The 19821-nt window shown below is 54.0% G+C and overlaps 1 protein-coding gene across 3 annotated transcripts in view; it reads left to right on the top strand.

The window, feature by feature from the left end:
* The window catches only part of SDK2 (sidekick cell adhesion molecule 2), a 273751-nt gene that overhangs the window by 186429 nt on the left and 67501 nt on the right, over positions 1 to 19821 (top strand). For all 3 annotated transcript variants that reach the window (XM_005597218.4, XM_023652110.2, XM_070226013.1), the window contains 10 exons: positions 1877 to 1988; positions 3645 to 3835; positions 3974 to 4057; positions 5723 to 5917; positions 7160 to 7276; positions 8858 to 9025; positions 9987 to 10089; positions 14821 to 14997; positions 15355 to 15491; positions 16128 to 16275. In XM_005597218.4, the coding sequence (XP_005597275.3) occupies positions 1877 to 1988; positions 3645 to 3835; positions 3974 to 4057; positions 5723 to 5917; positions 7160 to 7276; positions 8858 to 9025; positions 9987 to 10089; positions 14821 to 14997; positions 15355 to 15491; positions 16128 to 16275 (1432 nt within the window). The remainder of the gene's footprint in view (positions 1 to 1876; positions 1989 to 3644; positions 3836 to 3973; positions 4058 to 5722; positions 5918 to 7159; positions 7277 to 8857; positions 9026 to 9986; positions 10090 to 14820; positions 14998 to 15354; positions 15492 to 16127; positions 16276 to 19821) is intronic.

Genomic DNA, 19821 nt, shown 5'->3' on the forward strand with positions numbered 1-19821 from the left:
TTGTTGCAATTATTTTGCTTTATATGCTTCCTTTCTTCCTTCTTCATTTTATTTTATTTTTTACATTTTATCCCCATCCTACCTGGCTTTTTCCGGATAGGCCTGGAGCTTCCTTGTGGCCTGGAGTCGAGGCAGGAAAACCTGCCGGGGTCCCACAGGGGTGGCCCAGAGTGGCATGAGGCCGCCGTGTGCCCTCCCCATTAGGATGTCCTATTGCTGTGGCCCCAGGGCCGTGCACGTCATTCCAGCTGCTGCCTCCAGAGCCTCCTGGAAAGGGGCCAACTGGATAGATTTGTCGCGAGAGGAAAAGTCCTCGGTGGTTGTATTTTCAGGAGCTGGGGGGCAAGTGTACAGAGAATATTGGAGTTGGAGTTTCTGCCAATATTGGGCCTGTGCTGACCCACCAAGATAAGAACTGGCCACTTCTTAAAGAATTCAAAACATAGAAAAGGGAATGGTCCGGCCTCTCTTAGAAGATTTGGGCTGCTGAGTTGTTTGGTGCTAATAAAGCTGGCTCATGATAAGTTCTCTTTAATTTCAGTCACCTTCTCTGGAAGTTATCCAGCAATAGCTCCAGTTCCATGCATTCGTTCACCTAACAAATATCTGTGAGCCTGCTGTGTGCAGACATCGTTCCTGTGCTGGAGAGGTGGGGGTGAGCAAGACCATCCAGTCAGCTCAGGCTGCAGTCAGAGTCCCGCAGACGGGGGCTGAAACCCACACACTTATTTCTCACGGTCCCCGAGACTGGACGTCCCCAACCAGGCTGGCTGCAGGCCTGGTTTCTGCTTACCGCTCTCTTCCCGGCTGCAGATGACCGCTGTCTCGCTGTGTCCTCACATGGCAGGGAGAGCTCGGGGGTCCCTCCCTCTTCTTGTCAGGGTGCCAGCGCTGGGGGATTAGGGCCCCAGCATCGTGACCTCCTTTACTCCAGTGACCTCCTGAAAATCCCTCTCCAGATACAGTCACCTGGGGATAGGGGTTCAACGTGGGAATCTGGGGGGACACAGTTCAGTTCAAAGCAGAGACCGTTGAGCTCCCTGCCCCTGGGATGGGTGGATTTCCTAGGGCCGCTGTCACAGGTACCGCAAGCTGGTGGCTCTAGCGCCAGGAACGTCTGCTCTCCCAGTGCTGGAGGCTGGAAGGCTCGAGTTCAGGTGTCGGCGGCCCCGGCTCTCTCTGGAGGGTCAGAGGAGGCTCCTTTCCTGCCTCTTCGAGCCTCTGGTGCTGCTGTCAATCCTTGGCCTTCCTTGACTTGTGGATGCCTCACTCCAGTCTCCGCCTCTGTCTTCATGTGGCCTTCTCCTCCTGTGTGTCTGTCTCTGTGTCTAAACGTCCCTCTTCTTCTAAGGACACATCGTGTTAGATTTAGGGCCCACCCTGATGCAGTGGGACCTCATCCGAACTTGGTGACATCTGCAAAGACCCTCTTTGCAAATACGGTCACGTTCACAGCTGCCGTAGGTGGAACTTAGGGGGACAGTGTTCAGCCCAGGACAGGGAGTTTGCACCCTGGTGCAAGATGAAGAAGCCAGCCGACAAGATGCATGCAGGTCAAGAAAGGATCTGAAGGCAAAAAACAGGACCAGAGGAGGAGGACGGGCTGCATTACAGGAGGAGGGGGCAGGCCTTGAGGCCTTCAGTGGGCTCTCCCTCGACACTGCGTGGAGACCCTCAGCAGAGGAGGAGGAGAGGGGAGAGGGTCCCTGGGGCCATTGTGTGGAGGTTCGGCTCTGGGGCTGCCCAGGCGGCTGCCCCGTGGCCACCTGCCCACTCCATGAGGACGAAGGTCTCTCGGGCATCAGCCTCTCATGGGGGCCCGGCAGAGGTGGGATTTCCAAGCTCTGTCCCCTGCTAACCTCTAACCTCCCCCCAGATGTAGGGGGCCCTGCAGACCCCATCGCCCCCACCATCATCATCCCTCCCAAGAACACCAGCGTGGTGGCCGGGACCTCAGAGGTGACCCTGGAGTGTGTGGCCAACGCCAGGTGGGTAATGCTTCCCCTCTCTCCCCTTCACTCTTGGATCCCGCGGCTGCTCCCGTGGGCTCCAAGGAGACCGGTCAGGATTCAGAAAGGTCCAGAAGCCGTATCATATGAGGGCCCGTGAAAGGAGATGGAGAATTTAGCCGAGAGGAGGAACAACAGGTGGACACGCTAGCTACTGTCCCGGCTCGTTCTCTGTGGCCCGGAGGAGAGGCCAGGCCCTGGACCTGGTGGGGCAGCAGATCTGAGCCCAGGCTGTTTGGGGCCGGTGGGGGATCCAGTCCCTCCACCCCTCACGGCAGCCTAGAGGGGGCAGGTCGCCTCTACCCGCAGAGCCCTCCTCACGTGCAGGCGTGTGCCAGAGGGAAGCCGTGTGGGAGAGCGTTCACGTGGTGGTTAAGAGGATGGACTCTGCAGGAGGGTGGACATGGGGTCCGGTGCACTTGCGGTCATTCCCAGCCATGGATGACCCTCCCTTCCTCGTTTCTCCCAACAACCACCACCCAGCATAGGTGTCACTACCCCAAAGCCCAGAGAGGGTAAGCAACCTGCCCAAGGTCACCTGCTGGCTGATAGCAAGGTTGAAACGCAACAGGTGGCCCCCGAGCCCAGGCTCGCTGCCATGCCCAGACCCTGAGTCTCCTTGGCTGTAAGACGGGATGACTCAAGCACCTTTCTCACCAGTCAGCAGGCGGGTGGAAGGCTGGACCCAGCCTGACCTCACACGTCATAGATGCTCAGAAAGACGATCTGATGTGATGGCTGAGGAGTTAGACCGATGACCCTGAGGTCACCTCAGCTGCAGATTCCAGGAGAGCCTGTCCCTGTCGCAGCGTTGCTAGTACACTCCTGGGGACCCAAACTTCTCACAAGCATGGGACGGGCTGCCGGGATGCGATGGGGCAGGAAGCAGACGAGACCCGCAGTGAAAGGCCTGCCCCAGCCCACACAGCCAGTGTGGCCCGAGCCTGCTCGACCACGGAACCCCTTCTCCATGGGGTCCTCTGAACACCCCGTGGAATTAGCACACCCCACTTCAGCAGATCGGGCCCCGGGGACCCATCAGGTGCTGAACATAAGAGCTGGGCAAACCAAATCTCAGGGCCTTGGGGGTGCCGGCTCGGTGCCGGCTCGGTGACGGTGGGAAAGCGGGCCCAGCTCACATCGCCACCTTCCCCGAAGTTGGAGGGAGCAGATGGCCACCTGCCTGCCTTTGTTTCCCCATCTCCAAACCCTGGGTTTCTCCTTGTCGCCTTCCCTCACCTCCGACGCCTCCCTGTCCCCTGACTTATGTTTGGCTGGGGCTCAGCGCCCAGGGAGAGCCGAAGACAGATGCACAGGGAGGCTGCCCATGAGAGCCCTGTGCACTGCGCTGTTCCCGGGGGCCAGGTCCTGGGCCACGTGCCTCACCTGCCCTCCTGCATCCATCCCAACAACAACCCCCGGGTGGGCACAGTCGCCCCCACTGTACAGATGAGGAAACTGAGGCCCAGAGCTCTGAAGACACTTGCCCAAGGACTCGCATCTAGAAAGTGGCTGGGGGTGGGCAAACCCAGGAGGCCTGGCCCCCAGGCCCACACTCCTCACTACCTCCCGCCCTGCCCCTCGGGCCTCCGGAGCTCGCTGTGGCTGAGCGCCTGCCTCCCTCGCCCCTGTCAGGCCCCTGATCAGGCTGCACATCATTTGGAGGAAGGATGGGCTGCTGCTGTCTGGTGGCATCAGTGACTACAACCGCCGGCTCACCATCCCCAACCCCACGGGCAGCGACTCCGGCTACTACGAGTGCGAGGCCGTCCTGCGCAGCAGCAGCGTCCCTTCTGTCATCCGTGGAGCCTACCTGTCTGTGCTTGGTGAGAAGGAGTGGGGCTGCTGGGACGCCACCAAGGGTGGGGGCAGCATGGTTGGGGCCTACTGAAGGGCGACCTGCACAATGGCCATATCAAAAGGAGCATGGCTCTGATCCCCTCCCCTGGTCCTTCCTCCTGCAGAACCACCTCAGTTTGTCAAGGAGCCAGAGAGACACATCACAGCAGAGATGGAGAAAGTGGTGGACATTCCCTGTCGGGCCAAAGGTAACAGGGTGGCATGGATGGAGGCGGACAAGGATCCCCAGACTTTCAGCCTCTCTTGTCCCTGTCACGGACTTTTCTAAATTCCGCCTCCTGCTCAAGGCCACATCATTGAGCAGAGTGTCGGTCTGGCTGTGTGCAGACACCCCAGGAAACAAACAGGCCAAATTGCCGTAATCTCAGGACTGGAAATCAACCCACATACCGTAACTGGAGGGTAACAAATGAACCCAAATTACCGTAATTTCAGGATAGGTGACAGACCCAAATTGCCCATAATTTGTAAGTGGTAGACAATGCCAAATTACCATAACGTCAGAACTCCTAGAACTTGGGCGCCTCTCGCCTGCCGTGTGTCTTGTAAGCTCTGCCTGGCGTCGGGGCCATTTGCTCTGTCTCTTCCACCCACGTTTGTCCTTAAGCCCCCTCGGCAGAGCGCCTGAAGAATTCCTGCTCTTCCTGCTCACCCTCCCTCCTCAGGTTCCAATGAGCCCAAAGACAGCCGGAAACGAGGGGGAATCGGGGTGCTAGGGTGCTGGGGGCGAGCGTGCACAGCGGGACGTGGTCTGCTGTTGAGCAGAGAGGCCGAACGTGCTCAGGCAGGAGGGAGAGAGCGATGGAGGTGGGATAAGACCCCCTTCTGAGACCACAGGGGGGACACAAAGGTCCATTCGCTCCTCAGCAGATGCCTGAGAGGGCTTGCCGTGTGCGATACTGTTCCCGGGGAGGAACAGAACGAACTCAACAGCCAAACCCCTGCTCTTCCGGAGCCGACATTCCCGGGGTTGGGGCGGGGGGAGGCGGGGCAGACAAACCGCTAAACAAATAAGGATACCTTATTTCATCTCATCCGAAATGCCATGGGTTGTAAGGTGCCCCATTATTTTATGTCCCACTAAGAAAGAAAAAAGACTGCCAATTAAATTATGACATGCTGTCGATCGGCAGACACACCGTGATCTCGGAGATGTTACAACATAAAGAATGTGCACCGCGGAATGGGTGAAATACGGTACCGCGGAAGGTTGGCTTGGAAAGTGCTGGAAAGGAAGGAAGAGAAGTGGGCCTGGGGGCCCGAGCAGCGGGCTGCTCTTCAGAACAGAGTGTGGGGAGCTTCTGGGGGCCTCAGACCCAGGGGGAGAAAGGGGATGGTCGGGGATACCAGCGAGAAGAGCAGGCCAGGCTGGGGTGCAGCTTGGGCACAGCTGAGGGCAAGGGGAACACCCCCCGTTAGCCTCCCTGTGAGGACAAGGGAACAGGGGCCTCCCAAGGGTCCCCGAGGACTCTAGCCCCCTGCCTGCTCCTTGATGCAGGGCTCTGTGGTCACGTGGGTGGGAGACCTACCCCCGTTGGAGGCTCCCAGAGCGCTCAAAAGGCCCTGCTAAATATTGCAGTTAAAAAATCGTTTGTCCGATCCAGTGTTTCCAAGCTAAACTAATCTTGGGATCTTTTAAACTTTCTTAAAACACCTACTATATAAGACTTTGAGAATTGTCGCTCTCAGAGCATCCTCCCCCTTTCCCAAAACCAATAAAGGCACCTCTGAGAAGGTTCTAGAGACCCAGACGCACCAGGGACGCCCTCGCAGACTGCTGGCCCCGGCCCCCACCTGAGCACCCTCAGGCCGGGAGGGAGGCCGGGAGGGCTGACCGGCCCTCGTCTCCGCAGGTGTGCCGCCGCCCTCCATCACCTGGTACAAGGACGCGGCCGCCGTGGAGGTGGAGAGGCTGAGCCGCTTCCGGCAGCGCGCCGACGGGGGCCTGCAGATCAGCGCGCTGGTGCCCGACGACACTGGCATGTTCCAGTGCTTCGCGCGAAACGCGGCTGGCGAGGCGCAGACCTCCACCTACCTGGCCGTCACCAGTGAGTGGGTCCTTCCTGTCCTGCCCTGAGTCCCTCCACCCGGGAGGCGGCTTCCCTCCACGCCAGGGGCCCCTCGAGAGCGGGGTGCTGCCGTGTGCGGGGATAGGGTCCCGGGGGACTGCCCCGCAGCAACGGGCCCTGGCCGGCTCTGCCCGCTGCTTCCAGAGCCCCGCGTCCAGCACTCCGAGCCCATGACGGGCTCCCCAGCTCTTCCAGAGACGCTGCTGTGAAACCATGGGTCCCCGCCCTGGCATTTCCACCGTCCCCGGGTCCCCTCTGGGGCGGGGCTGGAGCGACCCCATCCCAGTGGAGATGTGCTTACTTCCCCAAAGAAGACAACCAGCGCGTGATCTCAGTTCCCCCACTTGCAAACCCTCCCCGCTCTGGGAGTCTCTTCTGGGGGAACAGCAGCCGCCCTGCCCGCTCAGTGGAGCGGCGTTAGCCATCGCTGATCCCATGAGCGCCCACCCTGAAGATGGCGACGCTCTGTGCAGGGGCTGCATCCTGCTGGGCCCCTTATCTCAGCAGCAAAAGGATACATGGTCAGGGGCCTCCTCGGGCCCCTCAGGGCTCATCCCCAGGCCCCTGGGTGGCCCTCCAACAGGGCAGCCACCGGGCAGAGGAGAGCTGGGTTTGCCCCGAAGGCGACTATGGGGAGGGGCTGCCGTCTTGCCTGCAGCTCCCGATGGGGGCTGGTCTGCATTTAAACCCTGCTCCCTGGCGTCTGACCAGACGGCTCCTTGAGGGCTGGGATTAGGGAAGGGAACAGAAGCAAGAAGGCCGCCCTGACCCTGGAAGAACCCCAGCGCAGCCAGGCCAGCGGATGATCCGTGGCCGGCCCTCTAGGGAGTGGGTGATGTTCTCCTGGCCATAACTGGCTTTTCATTTAAGAAACTGGAGCCTCAGTTTCACGTTCAATGAAGGGTGGATCCCATTTACCTTGTCGTGGAGGGTGTGAGCTGCCCGTGGGCATCCTCAGTTTCCCCCAAACAGAGGCCCGAGAGTCAAGGCAGGGTTAGGGCTGGTGTCACCTGGTCCCTCCACAGGGGGCTGGTGCAGGGAGCCCTCATGGGCCCTCCGGGCTTCTTCCCAGCCTGGGCCCCACCAGGGCACCTACATCCTTCCCTGCAGAGGGACTCACACAGCAGGAGTGGCAGGGGCAAGATGAGGACCCGGCCCTCTGGCTGGGGGGGGGGGTCCTTCTGGGGTGTGGCTAAGAGGCCTCACTGTCTCCATTTGCAGGCATTGCCCCCAACATCACCAGGGGCCCCCTGGACAGCACGGTCATCGATGGGATGTCAGTAGTGCTGGCTTGTGAGACTTCGGGGGCACCCCGGCCGGCCATCACTTGGCAGAAAGGTAGTTGCAACTGATCTGCATTGGAGGGTGTGGCCATGTGACTGTCCAGGGCAGTTCTGAGAGCTCAGTTCTGGAGCCAGGCAGGTTGGGTTTCCTGTGTACAGTTGTGAAGGTTGTGCACTAAACAACCCAAGAGGGCATCTTTCACCCCACAGAATGTACCACGTGCCGCTCTGGCGGGGTCTTCTGAGACCTGTGACCTTGGGTGAGTTCTTTACTCAATCTGAGCCTCAGGATCCCCACCTGTAAACTGGGGACAAGAGTACACATACCTCAGGGCGGCATGGAGACTAGAGGAGAGAGTGCATGTGGAGGGCCTGCATCGTGCCTGGAAAGTGGTGAAGCCTGAGGAATGACAGCTGTTTGATGATTAATATTATGGTGGGGGTGGTTAGTGTGGGTAGAAGGCCATCCCCCCTCCCCAGGCAGCTCGCAGGGCTCCAGACGCCTGAGCCAGCAGGGCCCGCACTATCTGCCTAGGTCCACCCAGTCTGTGTGCCTCCTCCACCCCTCTGTATCGAGAATTTGCCCTCCAGCCCACCCCACATACACGCGTCCGTGTATACGCAGTCACTCCCTCCCGCCCCCCGGCCTCTGCTCAGGTGAACCTCTCCACGGACTCACCCACCCCACCCCCGGCCCTCCCCACGACCCCTCCCTGCTTTATTTCCCTACCTTCTAGTACACAAGATAATCCACCTGTTCATTTTGCTTATTGCTTGTCCCCCTGACGACGTCAGGGGCTCCGTTTCGCCCACTGCTGTCCCCCCACAGGGCCGGGAACAGTCTAACACCCAGTAGCTGCTCAATAAACCTGTGTGGCCTGAACGTAGGCACACCCAGGGCACATGCCTGGACACGGAGATAAACACACCCACCCAGCCTGCTCACTGGTTCAACATGCCTGCACACGTGTGCAAACAGACACACTTCCCCGCAGGCTGTGCCTGGAGCATCCCCTCTCTCCAGAGAGGCAGGGCTGTCCTTAAAATAGGTACAGTTGCAAAACCTGCTCTGTCAGGCTCACTCTTGCCCACGGCACAGCCTCTCTGTCTCTCCAGGTGCCAGGCCTCCCCTGTCCCACTGCAGAGTCCCACTGCTCCCACCCGTCACTGTCCTCTCTCCCTGAAGGGGACTCTGCAGAAGCACCCTGCCCGAGGACACCCGTCACCACCCTGTCAGCGCTGTCTGCCCCCTCTCCCCCGGCCCAGGCATCCACTGCCTCCGAGGCTGTGCCGGGCTCATCAGGAGACAGTCCTTGGCCTTCTCTGGTGAAGGGCAGACAGCGTGATGGGTGGAGAGACATCAGGAGACCTGGGTCAGGGCCTCCAGTTCTGTGACCCTGTGTCCTTGTGCCTGTCACCAAGTCGGAAGCCTCCCTGGGCCTCAGTCCCCACCCAGCCCTGCCGCCACCAGCCCCCGGCCCTCCTGGCATTTCTGATGGGATCTGCCTGAGACCACCTGCCCCAGAGCGGCCAGGGAGGGCTGGGATGTGTGGTCAGGACCAGAGAGATCTGAGTGCTGGGGGGCTGCCCGGGGGGCACCGGGCCGCAGCCTGAGCCTGCCCCATGTCGCCCCCAGGGGAGCGCATCTTGGCCAGCGGCTCGGTCCAGCTGCCTCGCTTCACGCTCCTGGAGTCGGGCAGCCTGCTCATCAGCCCCACGCACATCTCTGATGCTGGGACCTACACCTGCTTGGCGACCAACTCTCGGGGGGTCGACGAAGCCTCGGCCGACCTCATCGTGTGGGGTGAGTGTGCGGAGCGGGAGCGCCTTCCACGTCTGTGAGTGTGTGCTGGGCACACTCGAGCACCTGCAGAACCCCCTTTCTCACTGCCAGGACCGCCACACCCACGTGTCCATCCCCCAGGGCAGCGCTCTCTATAGAAGGCCTTGGACAAAGTGGTTCAGAGGAGAGGGACAAGGGAGGCAGACGGGTGCCGTGTAAGCGAGGCCTCGTGCTGTGCCTGGCCCAGTTGAGAGAACATAGAGATCACAGGTGGCTGTCATCAGATACTTGGGGGCAGAAATCAGCCAGTTTTTTCTGTCAAGGGCCAGGTAGTAAATATTTTAGGCTTTGTGGGCCAGACAGTCTGTGTCACAACTCAGGTGACTCTTCTGTTTCATGGAGAAAGCAGCGTAGACAATACTTAATCCAGTGGGCACGGCTGTGTTCTAATGGAAGCGTATTCACCCAGATAGGCCACCAGCCGGACTCGACCCCCAGCTGTGGTTTGCTGACCCCTGCTTTAAGGGAACTTCTCAGGCCCCTTCCGACTCCCGGCTGGTACCACTTGGGATCCACACCCAAGATGGACATACCCGTGGGCCACTCGTCAAGGCTGGGCACCAGGGGCTGCCAAGAGACGCTTTAGACCAGGAATCAGCCAAGCCTATTTTGACCCTGGCTGGACCACTAACGTGCTGGGAATGGCCCAGATCATCCTCAGATTTCTGTTCCTTCATCCCTCGCGTGGGTTTGTGGGAGCAGAAGTAAATGCGCCCTCACTGTGAGTGTGGCTTCCAGGAGTTCAAGCGCCTGGAGCCCAGTGTTCGTCTTTCCGTTCTGGGACATTCGCTGTGGTTGACCTGTGCATGAGGCAGGCTGTCTTCATCCACCCGCAGGACTCAGCCACGTGGTGGGTTCACCCGCATCTCCTGTTCCTCTGAGCCACGCCCCTTCTCACCACGTGTCTCCTGCTGTCTTTCAGCCCGGACTCGCATCACCAAGTCTCCCCAGGACCAGAGTGTCATCAAGGGCACCCAGGCCTCCATGGTGTGCGGAGTGACCCATGACCCCCGGGTGACCGTCAGGTACTCCCGCTGCCGTGGGCCCAGGGAGGCAAAGGGGAGGGGCAGCTTTAGGGCTAACTGGTAGCTGGGCGAGGGTCTATGCCAAGGAGATGAGTGTCGCCCGTGGGGCCAAGGAACACCCTGGGTGGGGGGCCCATTTACAGAGCCAGTGCAGGCCTGGGATGTGGGCACCTAGCCGGCTTGAACTGAATTGGGCAGCGTCAGAGGGGAGAGGGGAGGGGAGGGGATGTGGGAAAATGGAGGGAAGCGGGAGGGAGCAGGGAGAAAGGGAAGAGAGAAGAGAGAGGCATTTGGGTTGGTGAGGAGTCAGGGCTCCCAGGTGCTCTCATGGCTGCCAGGGACCCCCTGCTGGGGCTCCCCCAGGCCTTAGGCCCTCTGCCCACCAAGTGGACAGTCAACAGGTGTGGGAGCAGTGTTAGGGCCGGGGCGGGAGAGAGCCCTGAGGTGGCCCTCAAAGAGACACATGTGAGGGGAAAGCGCCACCCTGAGGCCACCCCGCCTCCCACCGTGGGAGCCAGGAACCTGGCAAGATACTTGGACTGGAGGGAACCAGGTCCTGCCAGCCGGGACCCCTCCTAAGCTTGGGACGAGGACACCTGGGCCAACCCCAGGGCAGGCTTCCAGAACTGAAATCAGGAGGAAATTGTCCCTTTGGGCTCTCCTCTGAGCTGCGGGATGCCGAGTAAAAATGTAACTGCTTCCTTAGAAATACGCATTCGCTGAACATTGTTTCTCTGTTTTATGGGCATCTCACCGGCCGGAAGCAACCGGCATCAAGGCTGGAAAGGGCCGGCGCCGATGCCGCCTGGAGCAATGGTCCCTTGGCTCCAGAGGCAGCGGCGTCCTGGGACGCCATCTGGTGGCCACTGGGCATGTGACAGCCTGTGGGGCCACGCCAAATGCGATCCCGGAAGCCAAGGTTGGCATACCTGGCGCTAGACTTCTAGACCAACGCCAGTCCTCAGAGAACCCACCGCGGGCCCCAGTTTGAGAAACACCTCCTTAAACGTTAGACATGGACCCGTTAGGATGGGCATCGTGTGGTGTCAGTACAGATGCAAACGCGAGCCTTGAAACCGCATAGATGTAGTTAGAACACGGTCAATACGTGATCCGGAATATGCTTATTCCTGAGTTTAATAGACTTTTGCAAAAAAGAAAATTAATAAGCCAACTGTAAAAGGTGCTCCAAGGGACCCCGCAGAGGCCCCATAGAATCCTGCTGTGGGTCTCAGCCCGGGACATAAGGAAGAGCCAGAATCCACTAACTGAAAAATTTCATGAAGATAAAAAGCTGTATTCAGCCACACTTTAAAATAAACTGGCATTTTATTTATAAAAATGTTATCTACTGATATTTGGAAAATGCTTGCACATTTACTCATCCTCTAGACAATTCTTGATGAACAAATGCATTGAGGGACCTCTTGCAATGTATCTGCAGCGCCCCCCCCAACCAGGACCCCCAGTGACGCGCAAATGGGAAATCGCTGTCCCAGCTTACTTAGATCCAGACACAGTCTGAGCATCTACTACTCGCCATTATTAATATTAATCAATATATATTTTTTCTTATTGTACAGCTAATAGATATTCATTTTAGGAGGAAAACAGAAAATGCAGATAAGCCAAAAAAAAATGGAGAGGGAGAGAAAAAGGAGACAAGTAGATTTATCTGTGTTTTCCTCAATTAAAGATGATGATATATGGGCGCCATTTGAAAAAAACTAGAAACACACTATTTCTTAATCTGCTTTTCCCCTTAAAAACCTATTAGGAACCTCTTCCTCTGTCAATAAATATTTTTATATAAACTCAATTATGTGATTATTCAGTCGTCCATTGTGTGGATGTAACGTAATTTATGTTACCAATTCTGTAATGCTGGCTATTTGAATTATTTCTAGCTTTTTGCTAATTTTAGGAAATATTGCTGCAAAGATCCTTGTAACTAAGTCTTTTGACGCATCTCTGATTTCTTGAGGACTGTCTAATATTTAAAGCTGAGAGGACCCCTGAAAACCACTCATTAAAACTGTTTAAAAGCCAGCTATAGAACTGCAGATTATTTTGGAAAATTCCGACACTATCTGAGTTAAACAGACTCGTGGTTTCTTCTTCTTTTTTTTTTTTTTTTTCTAACTTTCTACAATGGGAATTTTCAAAAGTACACCAAAGTAGAGAGAACTGTATCATCAATCCTCATGTCCCATCTCTCAGCCTCAATAATTACCAGTATTTTGCCCATCTTGTCTCATCTGTCTCCCTCACACTTTTTTTCTAAATGCAATATTTTAAAAGCAAATCTCAAACATGTAATTTCACCCTTAAATATGTCAACGTGCATTTCTTACTGAAAAGGACTTTTCCTCAAATATGATAACCGTGCCCTGTCACACCTAACACAGTGACAATTCCTTGATTTCTCCTAACACCAGGCCGGATTCCAGTTGCCCAGATTGTCTCAAAGATGGCTTTTTACAGTTGGTTGGTTTAACTCAGGGTGCAAACAAGGTCTACTCGTTGTGTTTGTTTGGTGTGTCTCCTTCGTTTTACACAGTCCTCCACCCCTCCTTTTATTTTTTTTTGTCTTTATCTTTGTTTTGTTTTCTTGCAATTAATTTGTTGGAGAAACCAGATTCTACAGGACAGAGGTCAGCAAACTTTTTCTGTAGAGGGCCAGAGAGTAAATAAATATTTTAGGCTCTGAAGGCCATGTAGGCTTTGTCACAACTACTCAAGTCTGCGTTGGCAGTGCAAAAGCAGTCATAAACGATATGGGAGCAAGTGAGCATGTTTGTGTTCCAATAAAACTTTATTTACACAAACAAGCAGTGGGCCGCAGTTTGCCGACCCCTGCTGTGGAATATCCCACTCTGGATTTGGCTAGCTGCTTCCTCCTGGTGGTGCTCACTTGTTCTCCTATCCCAGGTATTTCTAATTAGATTCAAGTAACTGCTAATAGATTCGGGTTGGTTGTTTTGGCACAGACGTTCACACGTGCTAACATAGGCATCCATCCCACAGCACCACATCCTGGGGCAAAGCCTGCTCACACAGGTTGTTTCTCCAGCAGGAATTACTCTCTGCAACTAGACTTGCTTTTAAGGAATTCCACCCACCCCATAGTGTTGGCAAGGATGATTCTTTTCTAGATAAAGAGAGAAATTGAAGGTGATTACTTTTGGCGATTGGTAAATATGTATGAAAAAGCCTTAAAATTTAACTTGACAATTTCACTGCTGAGAATTTATCCTTGAGGAAGTGATTTAGAATGGATGAAAATATGATGCTGCAAAGATGTTCATCGCAGCATTAATTATAATATCAGAAAACAAGGAACCGGACCGGACGTCCAACATCGCAGGATTGATTATGGGGGGACTGTATTTGACGCGCCGTGCAGTTAACATAAACCATGGTGGGGAGATGCCACATTAAAAAGAATTTATGATATTTTCTTGGGTGTAAAAAATGCAGCTTTAAAATCAGGATGGATGGATATATAGCTAGATATCATTTATGTAAAAAATATGCTGTTTCGGTAAAACTATAAAATGATGGCAAGCTTCTGTTGATCACTTACCCAGTTTCAGACACGACTCAAAGGATTTTCTATGAACTCACACCCTTACAGTATCCCACCTAACGGGTGGGTAGCAATATTTCCCTCATATGACAGATGAGGAAACTGAGGCACAGCAAAGGGAAATAAACATACCCAGGATCACTAAGCTGGTAAGTGACCGAAGCGGCATTTGACCAGGCAATCTGACTCCAGGACATAGTTTCACTATGGTACCCTGCCTAGAGGGTAGAGGAGAAGAATCCGGAGGGTATATACTCAAATGTTAATCACGGTTTTCCTGTCACTGGAAAACTTGAATTTTCCTTTCCGTCTTTTTTTTTAGTTTTGTACTTGCTAGTTTTATGATTTTTTTTAAACTTAAGTTTAGACTATTATAGGCTCATTCTTCCCAGCAGTCTTAGTTCTCTAAACCCAGATAGTTGTAGGAGCGTGTGGCTCAGAGCAGTGAGTGAGTGATGGGTTATCTGCAAAGTGTCTCAGCCCCGACCCCGTTCCCTGGTGCCGGGCAACCTGGTTGACCTTCCCTCGGAGGTAGCCGCGTGGCATCCTACCCAGAGCTGGCACCTGTGTGTGTCGATGACAATAATGGTTGTATTTCCTCAAGAACAATTCCAGGGAAGATATTTCTCATTGTCAGACACGGACCTGTGTGTAATTTCTCAAGTCCCCCTTTTGTACTGACTGACCGAAGCTAAAGTGATTTTTTGGACACGAAAGTCAATTTGTCACAGTGATGCATCGATCTAATAATCCTCCTCATAAAACTAATTCCAAAATGTAGTCTATGAGGAAACTTTAATTCTCCTTCCAGCTGCAATCCTTTAACCTCCTGGGAAGAATACCTTTTGCCGGCTCTTTTGTGCTGGCTTCTTGGCCGGGGCTTCTGGCCATTAGCAGCAAGGCTTTGACCTAGACTTGAACTGAAGGTGTAAATGACCCATAATGACTTGACGAGTTAGCTCTCCTGGACGTGGACCCTGCCCGCAGGGATGAGGGACCACAGGCTGCTCAGGCCTCCACGTGCTCCCGCCCGAGACCAGCCCCCGAGGACCGCTGTGGCCCTGCCTGCCTTCGGAGCGCTCTTCTCCAGACCAACCCTGGGCCGAGCCCACCCCTTACTTATTGGCTGTTCTTCCCCTCAGGTACGTGTGGGAGAAGGATGGGGCCGCCCTCGGCATGGAGAGCAACCCCCGCATCCGCCTGGACAAAAACGGCTCCCTGCACATCTCGCAGACGTGGTCGGGGGACATCGGCACGTACACCTGCCGGGTGCTCTCAGCCGGAGGCAACGACTCTCGCAGTGCCCACCTGCGCGTCAGGTAAGGGCAGCCTGCCCAGGCCCCAGCCAAAGGAGGTGCGGGCAGCAATGAGAAGGCTCATTTTGTCAGGCCACATGTGACCTGGGCCCACCCACCTCTCAGAACACACCCAAGCATCCTCCAGGGCCCCCCCCCCCAACCTCCGCTCACTTAGGCCCCCTGTCAGGAGCAGGGGAGTCTGGGTATGGCTTTGGACAGGTGAGCCCCAAAGCCAGAGCGATGAATCTCCAGGTGGATGGCCTGAAGGCCAAGTTCTACGGCTGAGCACCAGGTATCATGGAAGCTCCGAGTCCTGGGTGCCCGCGCATCACCTGACTGTAGACCTCACGGTGGCTCCACTCCTTCTCTTTCCTGCAGACAACTGCCTCACGCTCCCGAGCACCCAGTGGCAACGCTCAGCACCACAGAGAGGCGGGCCATCAACCTGACGTGGGCCAAGCCCTTTGACGGCAACAGCCCGCTGATCCGCTATGTCCTAGAGATGTCAGAGAACAGTAAGGCTCCCCGCCTGCGCCCTCCACCGCGGCCGGGACGGTGGGGCACCGGCTGGGAGTACAGACGCGGGGAGTCAGCCAGGGCTGGGTTCCAGCTCCCCTGCCTCCTAGTTCTGTGCCTTTGAGCAAACCCTCTGGAGCCTCAGCTTCCTGGACTGTAAAAGGAGCGAGGGCATCCGCCTCCCCCAGGTCATTGTGACAATTGAACGAGATAACGCACGTGAGGTGCTAAACTCAAGGTCTGCCACGCCAGAAGCCTCCAAGACAGTGGCGGTTATTTTTCTCTATTTTTATCCTCCAAGTCCCCAAGCTGTGAACTCCAAAATTAGTAGGCGTAATTTGAATAGTGTTTTAAATACAGTTTGCCTAAAGCTCATCAACTTGAGGGAAAAAAAGAGAAAAGAGGAATGGATCTCAGTTCCTGTGAGCCCTGGCTTCTTCCGCAGGACTCCCGAACCCCTTGGGACATGTGGGCTAAGGGGACCTAGAACAATGGCATGACCGGCCTCCACTGGACCAAACAGGGGAGGCACTCCTCTGTGGTCCCAAATGAGGCTGCACCCCTGCTGGGAATGGGGAATAAGAAGCATGGCCCCCCGAGGTGCCCACCCCTGCCCCTACCCTCTGTCCCTGTAGATGCCCCCTGGACTGTCCTCCTGGCCAGCGTGGATCCCGAGGCTACCTCAGTGATGGTCAAGGGCTTGGTTCCGGCACGCTCCTACCAGTTCCGTCTATGTGCGGTCAATGACGTGGGCAAAGGACAATTCAGCAAGGACACGGAGAGGTGAGGGGAGCAGGGAATCTCCCAGGGCGGGTCTCAGTGACTCCCGCTGAGGGAGGGGTCAGAGGGGCTGCCTGCTGCCAAAACCAATATGCGGAGTGGGGCCAGCATGACCCCTCCAGGCGTCAGTCTCCGCATCTGTAGAATGGGGGTAATGGTACTCGTGGCTGCCCCACAGGGATATGTCAAGATGCAACGAGACCGTGCAAATGAAGCGCTGTGAGCAGCGCCTGGCATGGGATAACACCAGCTGAGTCTGGTGGTCCTTCTCGCTGCGAGCTGTGCAAGCTCAAAGCCTTGCCCGGTTGCGCTCTCCATCCCCACGGGCAGCCGTCGTTGTTAACTGGACGTGAAGTTCCCGAGGGATGGAGGGTCTGCACAGATCTCCATATCCAGTGCCTTACAGGATGCCTGGCTGGAGCAGGCTTTCAACAAAGCTTTTTTAAAATGATGGAAATTGAATCCAAACTGCAGGTCATCCATTTTACAACATCACACAGTAATACCCACTTGCGTAGGAGGCGAATTCTAGCCACCTCAACCCACGGAACAAGCAGCCACCGCTAGTGAGAAAGAAGACATTGAGCAAGAGGTCAGAATGAGAGCAGCACAGATTACATGCACCAAAGCTCTGCATTTTGCTCTCTATTTTTGTCCAGCTTTATTGCAATACAATTGATGTGTAACATTGTATAAGTTTAAAGTGTACAGCATGGTGATTTGACACCCTCATATATCGCAAAATGATTACCACCATAGCACCAGCTGACACCTTCACCCTGTCAGATAATTACCATTTCATTTTGGGGTGAGAACATTTAAGATCTACTCTCTTCGCAACTGTCAAGTATATACAGTCTTATTAGCTGTAATCACCATGCTGTACCTTCCATCTCCAGAACTTGTTAATCTTATAACTGGAAGTCTGTGCCCTTTGACCAATAGCTCCCCATTCCCCACTCCCTTCCCCCAGCCCTTTTAACCACCACTCTACTCTCTGTTTCTCTGAGCTTGGGTTTTTATTTACTTTTTTTTTTTTTTTTTTTTTTGGTGAGGAAGATTTGCCATGGGGCCAGCTCCGTGGCCAAGCGGTTAAGTTCATGCGCTCCACTGCTGTGGCCCAGGGTTTTACCAGTTCAGATCCTGGGTATGGACCTAGCACTGCTCATCAAGCCACGCTGAGCCAGCGTCCCACATAGCAGAACCAGAAGGACTTACAGCTAGAATATACAACTATGTGCTCGGGGGCTTTGGGGAGAAGAAGAAGAAAAAATAAAGATTGGCCCCGAGCTAACATCTGTTGCCAGTCTTCCTCTTTTTCCTTGAGGAAGATTGTCACTGAGCTAACGTCTGTGCCGGTCTTTCTTTAGTTGGTATGCAGGATGCCTCCACAGCATGGCTTGATGAGCGTCTTGTAGGTCCTCACCCGGAATCCAAACTGGTGAACCCTGGGCCGCCAAAGCAGAGTGTGCGAACTTAACCACTATGCCACCAGGCCAGCCCCATGGCTTTTTTAGATTCCACATATAAGTGAGCTCATACAGTATTTGTCCCTCTCTGTCTAACATCTCACTTCGCATAGCACCCTCGAGGTCCATCCACGTTGTTGCAAGTGGCAGGATTTCCTTCTTTCTCATGGCTGAAAAATATTCTGTTGTACAGACTATCCCACTGTGTATATCACACCTCCTTTATCCGTTCATCCGCTGACAGACACTTAGATTGTTTCCATATCTTGACTGTTGTGAATAATGCTGCAATGAACATGGGGGTGCAGATAGCTTTCCAAGATCCTATTTTCATTTCCTTTGGATAAATACCCAGAAGTAGAATTGCTGGCTTATACGGTAGATCTGTTTTTAATTTTTTGAGGAATCCCCGTACTGTTTTCCATAGCGGCTGCACCAATTTACATTCCCACCAGCAGTGTATGAGGGTTCCCTTTTCTCCATTTATCCTCGCCAACACTTGTTTCTCTCGTCTTTTTGATGGCAGCCTTTCTAACAGGTGTGAAGTGCTATCTCATTGTGGTTTTGATGTGCATTTCCCTGATGGTTAGTGATGTTGAGCACCTTTTCAAGTACCTGTTGGCCATTTATGTATCTTCTTTGGAAAAATATCTATTCGCTGCCTCTGCCCATTTTCCAATTGGGTTGTTTGGTTTTTTGCTATTGAGTTATATGAGTTCTTTATATATTTTGGATATTAACCCTTTATCAAATATGTGATTTTCAAGGGTTTTCTCCCATTCCGTACATTGCCTTTTCATTTTGTTGATGGTCTCTTTTTTTGTGCAGAGAGTTTTAGTTTGATATAGTGCCACTTGTTTATTTTTGCTTGTACTTTTGGTGTCATATCCAGGAGATCCCTGCCAACTAGTGTCAAGGAGCTTTCTTTCCTATGTTTTCTTCCAGGAGTTTTACAGTTTCAGGCCCTATTTTTAAGGCTTTAATCCATTTCGAGTTCATTTTTGTGAGCAGTATAAGATAGGGGTCCAATTTTATTCTCCTGCGTGTGGCTGTCCAGTTTTCCCAACACTGTTTATTGAAGAGACCATCCCTTCCCCACTGAGAAGAATTAATGTTGTTGAGATGTGCATATTACCCAAAACTGTTTACAGATTCAATGCCCTCCCTATCAAAATTTCAAGGGCATTTGAGAGAAATAGAAAGAACAATCCTAAAATTTGTATAGACCCACAAAAAAAAACCAAATAGCCAAGGCAATCCTGAGAAAGAAGAACAAAGCTGGAGGCATCACACTTCCTGATTTCAAGCTATACTACAAAGCTACAGTAATCGAAAGACTGTGATATTGGTATAAAAATAGACACATAGGCCAATGGAACAAAGCTGAGAGCCCAGAAATAAACTCTCGCATATACGGTCAGCTAATATTTGACAAGGGAGCTAAGAATGTGCTTCGTTCTTTAAAAGATGCTGTTGGGTGCGTGCACAGACATCTGGCTTAAATCAGTGGTTGTGGTTTCACCACACTTCCAATGAGCTTGAGCCTCTCTGGCTTCCCCTAGGGGGATGTCACAGGGGCTGCGACACTCTAGCAGGAGGGAAAAGTGCCAGGTAACAGCCCAGCAGGGAGCAGATCCAGGAGAATTATTCCTTGACTGTTTGTTGAGCACCTACCATGTGTCTGGCAGAGTTTGGACCACTAGAGGTGGTGCAGGGCACAATATGGACATGGCTCAAGTCCTTCCGAGCTACAAGATGCCAACAGTAGAGGCCTCCAGGTGTCGGGGAGCATCCTACAGCTTCTCCCATCCCTCGGGCTTCACTGTGTAACACGGGTTCATCTTCCTACTGCATCTTCATACTAACGGCCCTGAGTCGCCCAGAAAAAGGTTAAATCTCCCTCATTTCAGGCTTTGCAAAGACAGGGAGTGCGCAGTGCCTTTTAGAAAGCTATCCATCAGAAGCAGAAACAGAAAAATAAACAAAAAAGGGAAAGACATCCATCAAAAATAATTAACTTTTGTTTTTAATGGATGCATGTCAGTTATGTGAAAAATACGCCGAGGTGGAACACTGTGTC

The sequence above is a fragment of the Equus caballus genome, chromosome 11 (assembly GCF_041296265.1).
Source record: "Equus caballus isolate H_3958 breed thoroughbred chromosome 11, TB-T2T, whole genome shotgun sequence".
Classification (NCBI taxonomy): Eukaryota; Metazoa; Chordata; class Mammalia; order Perissodactyla; family Equidae; genus Equus; species Equus caballus.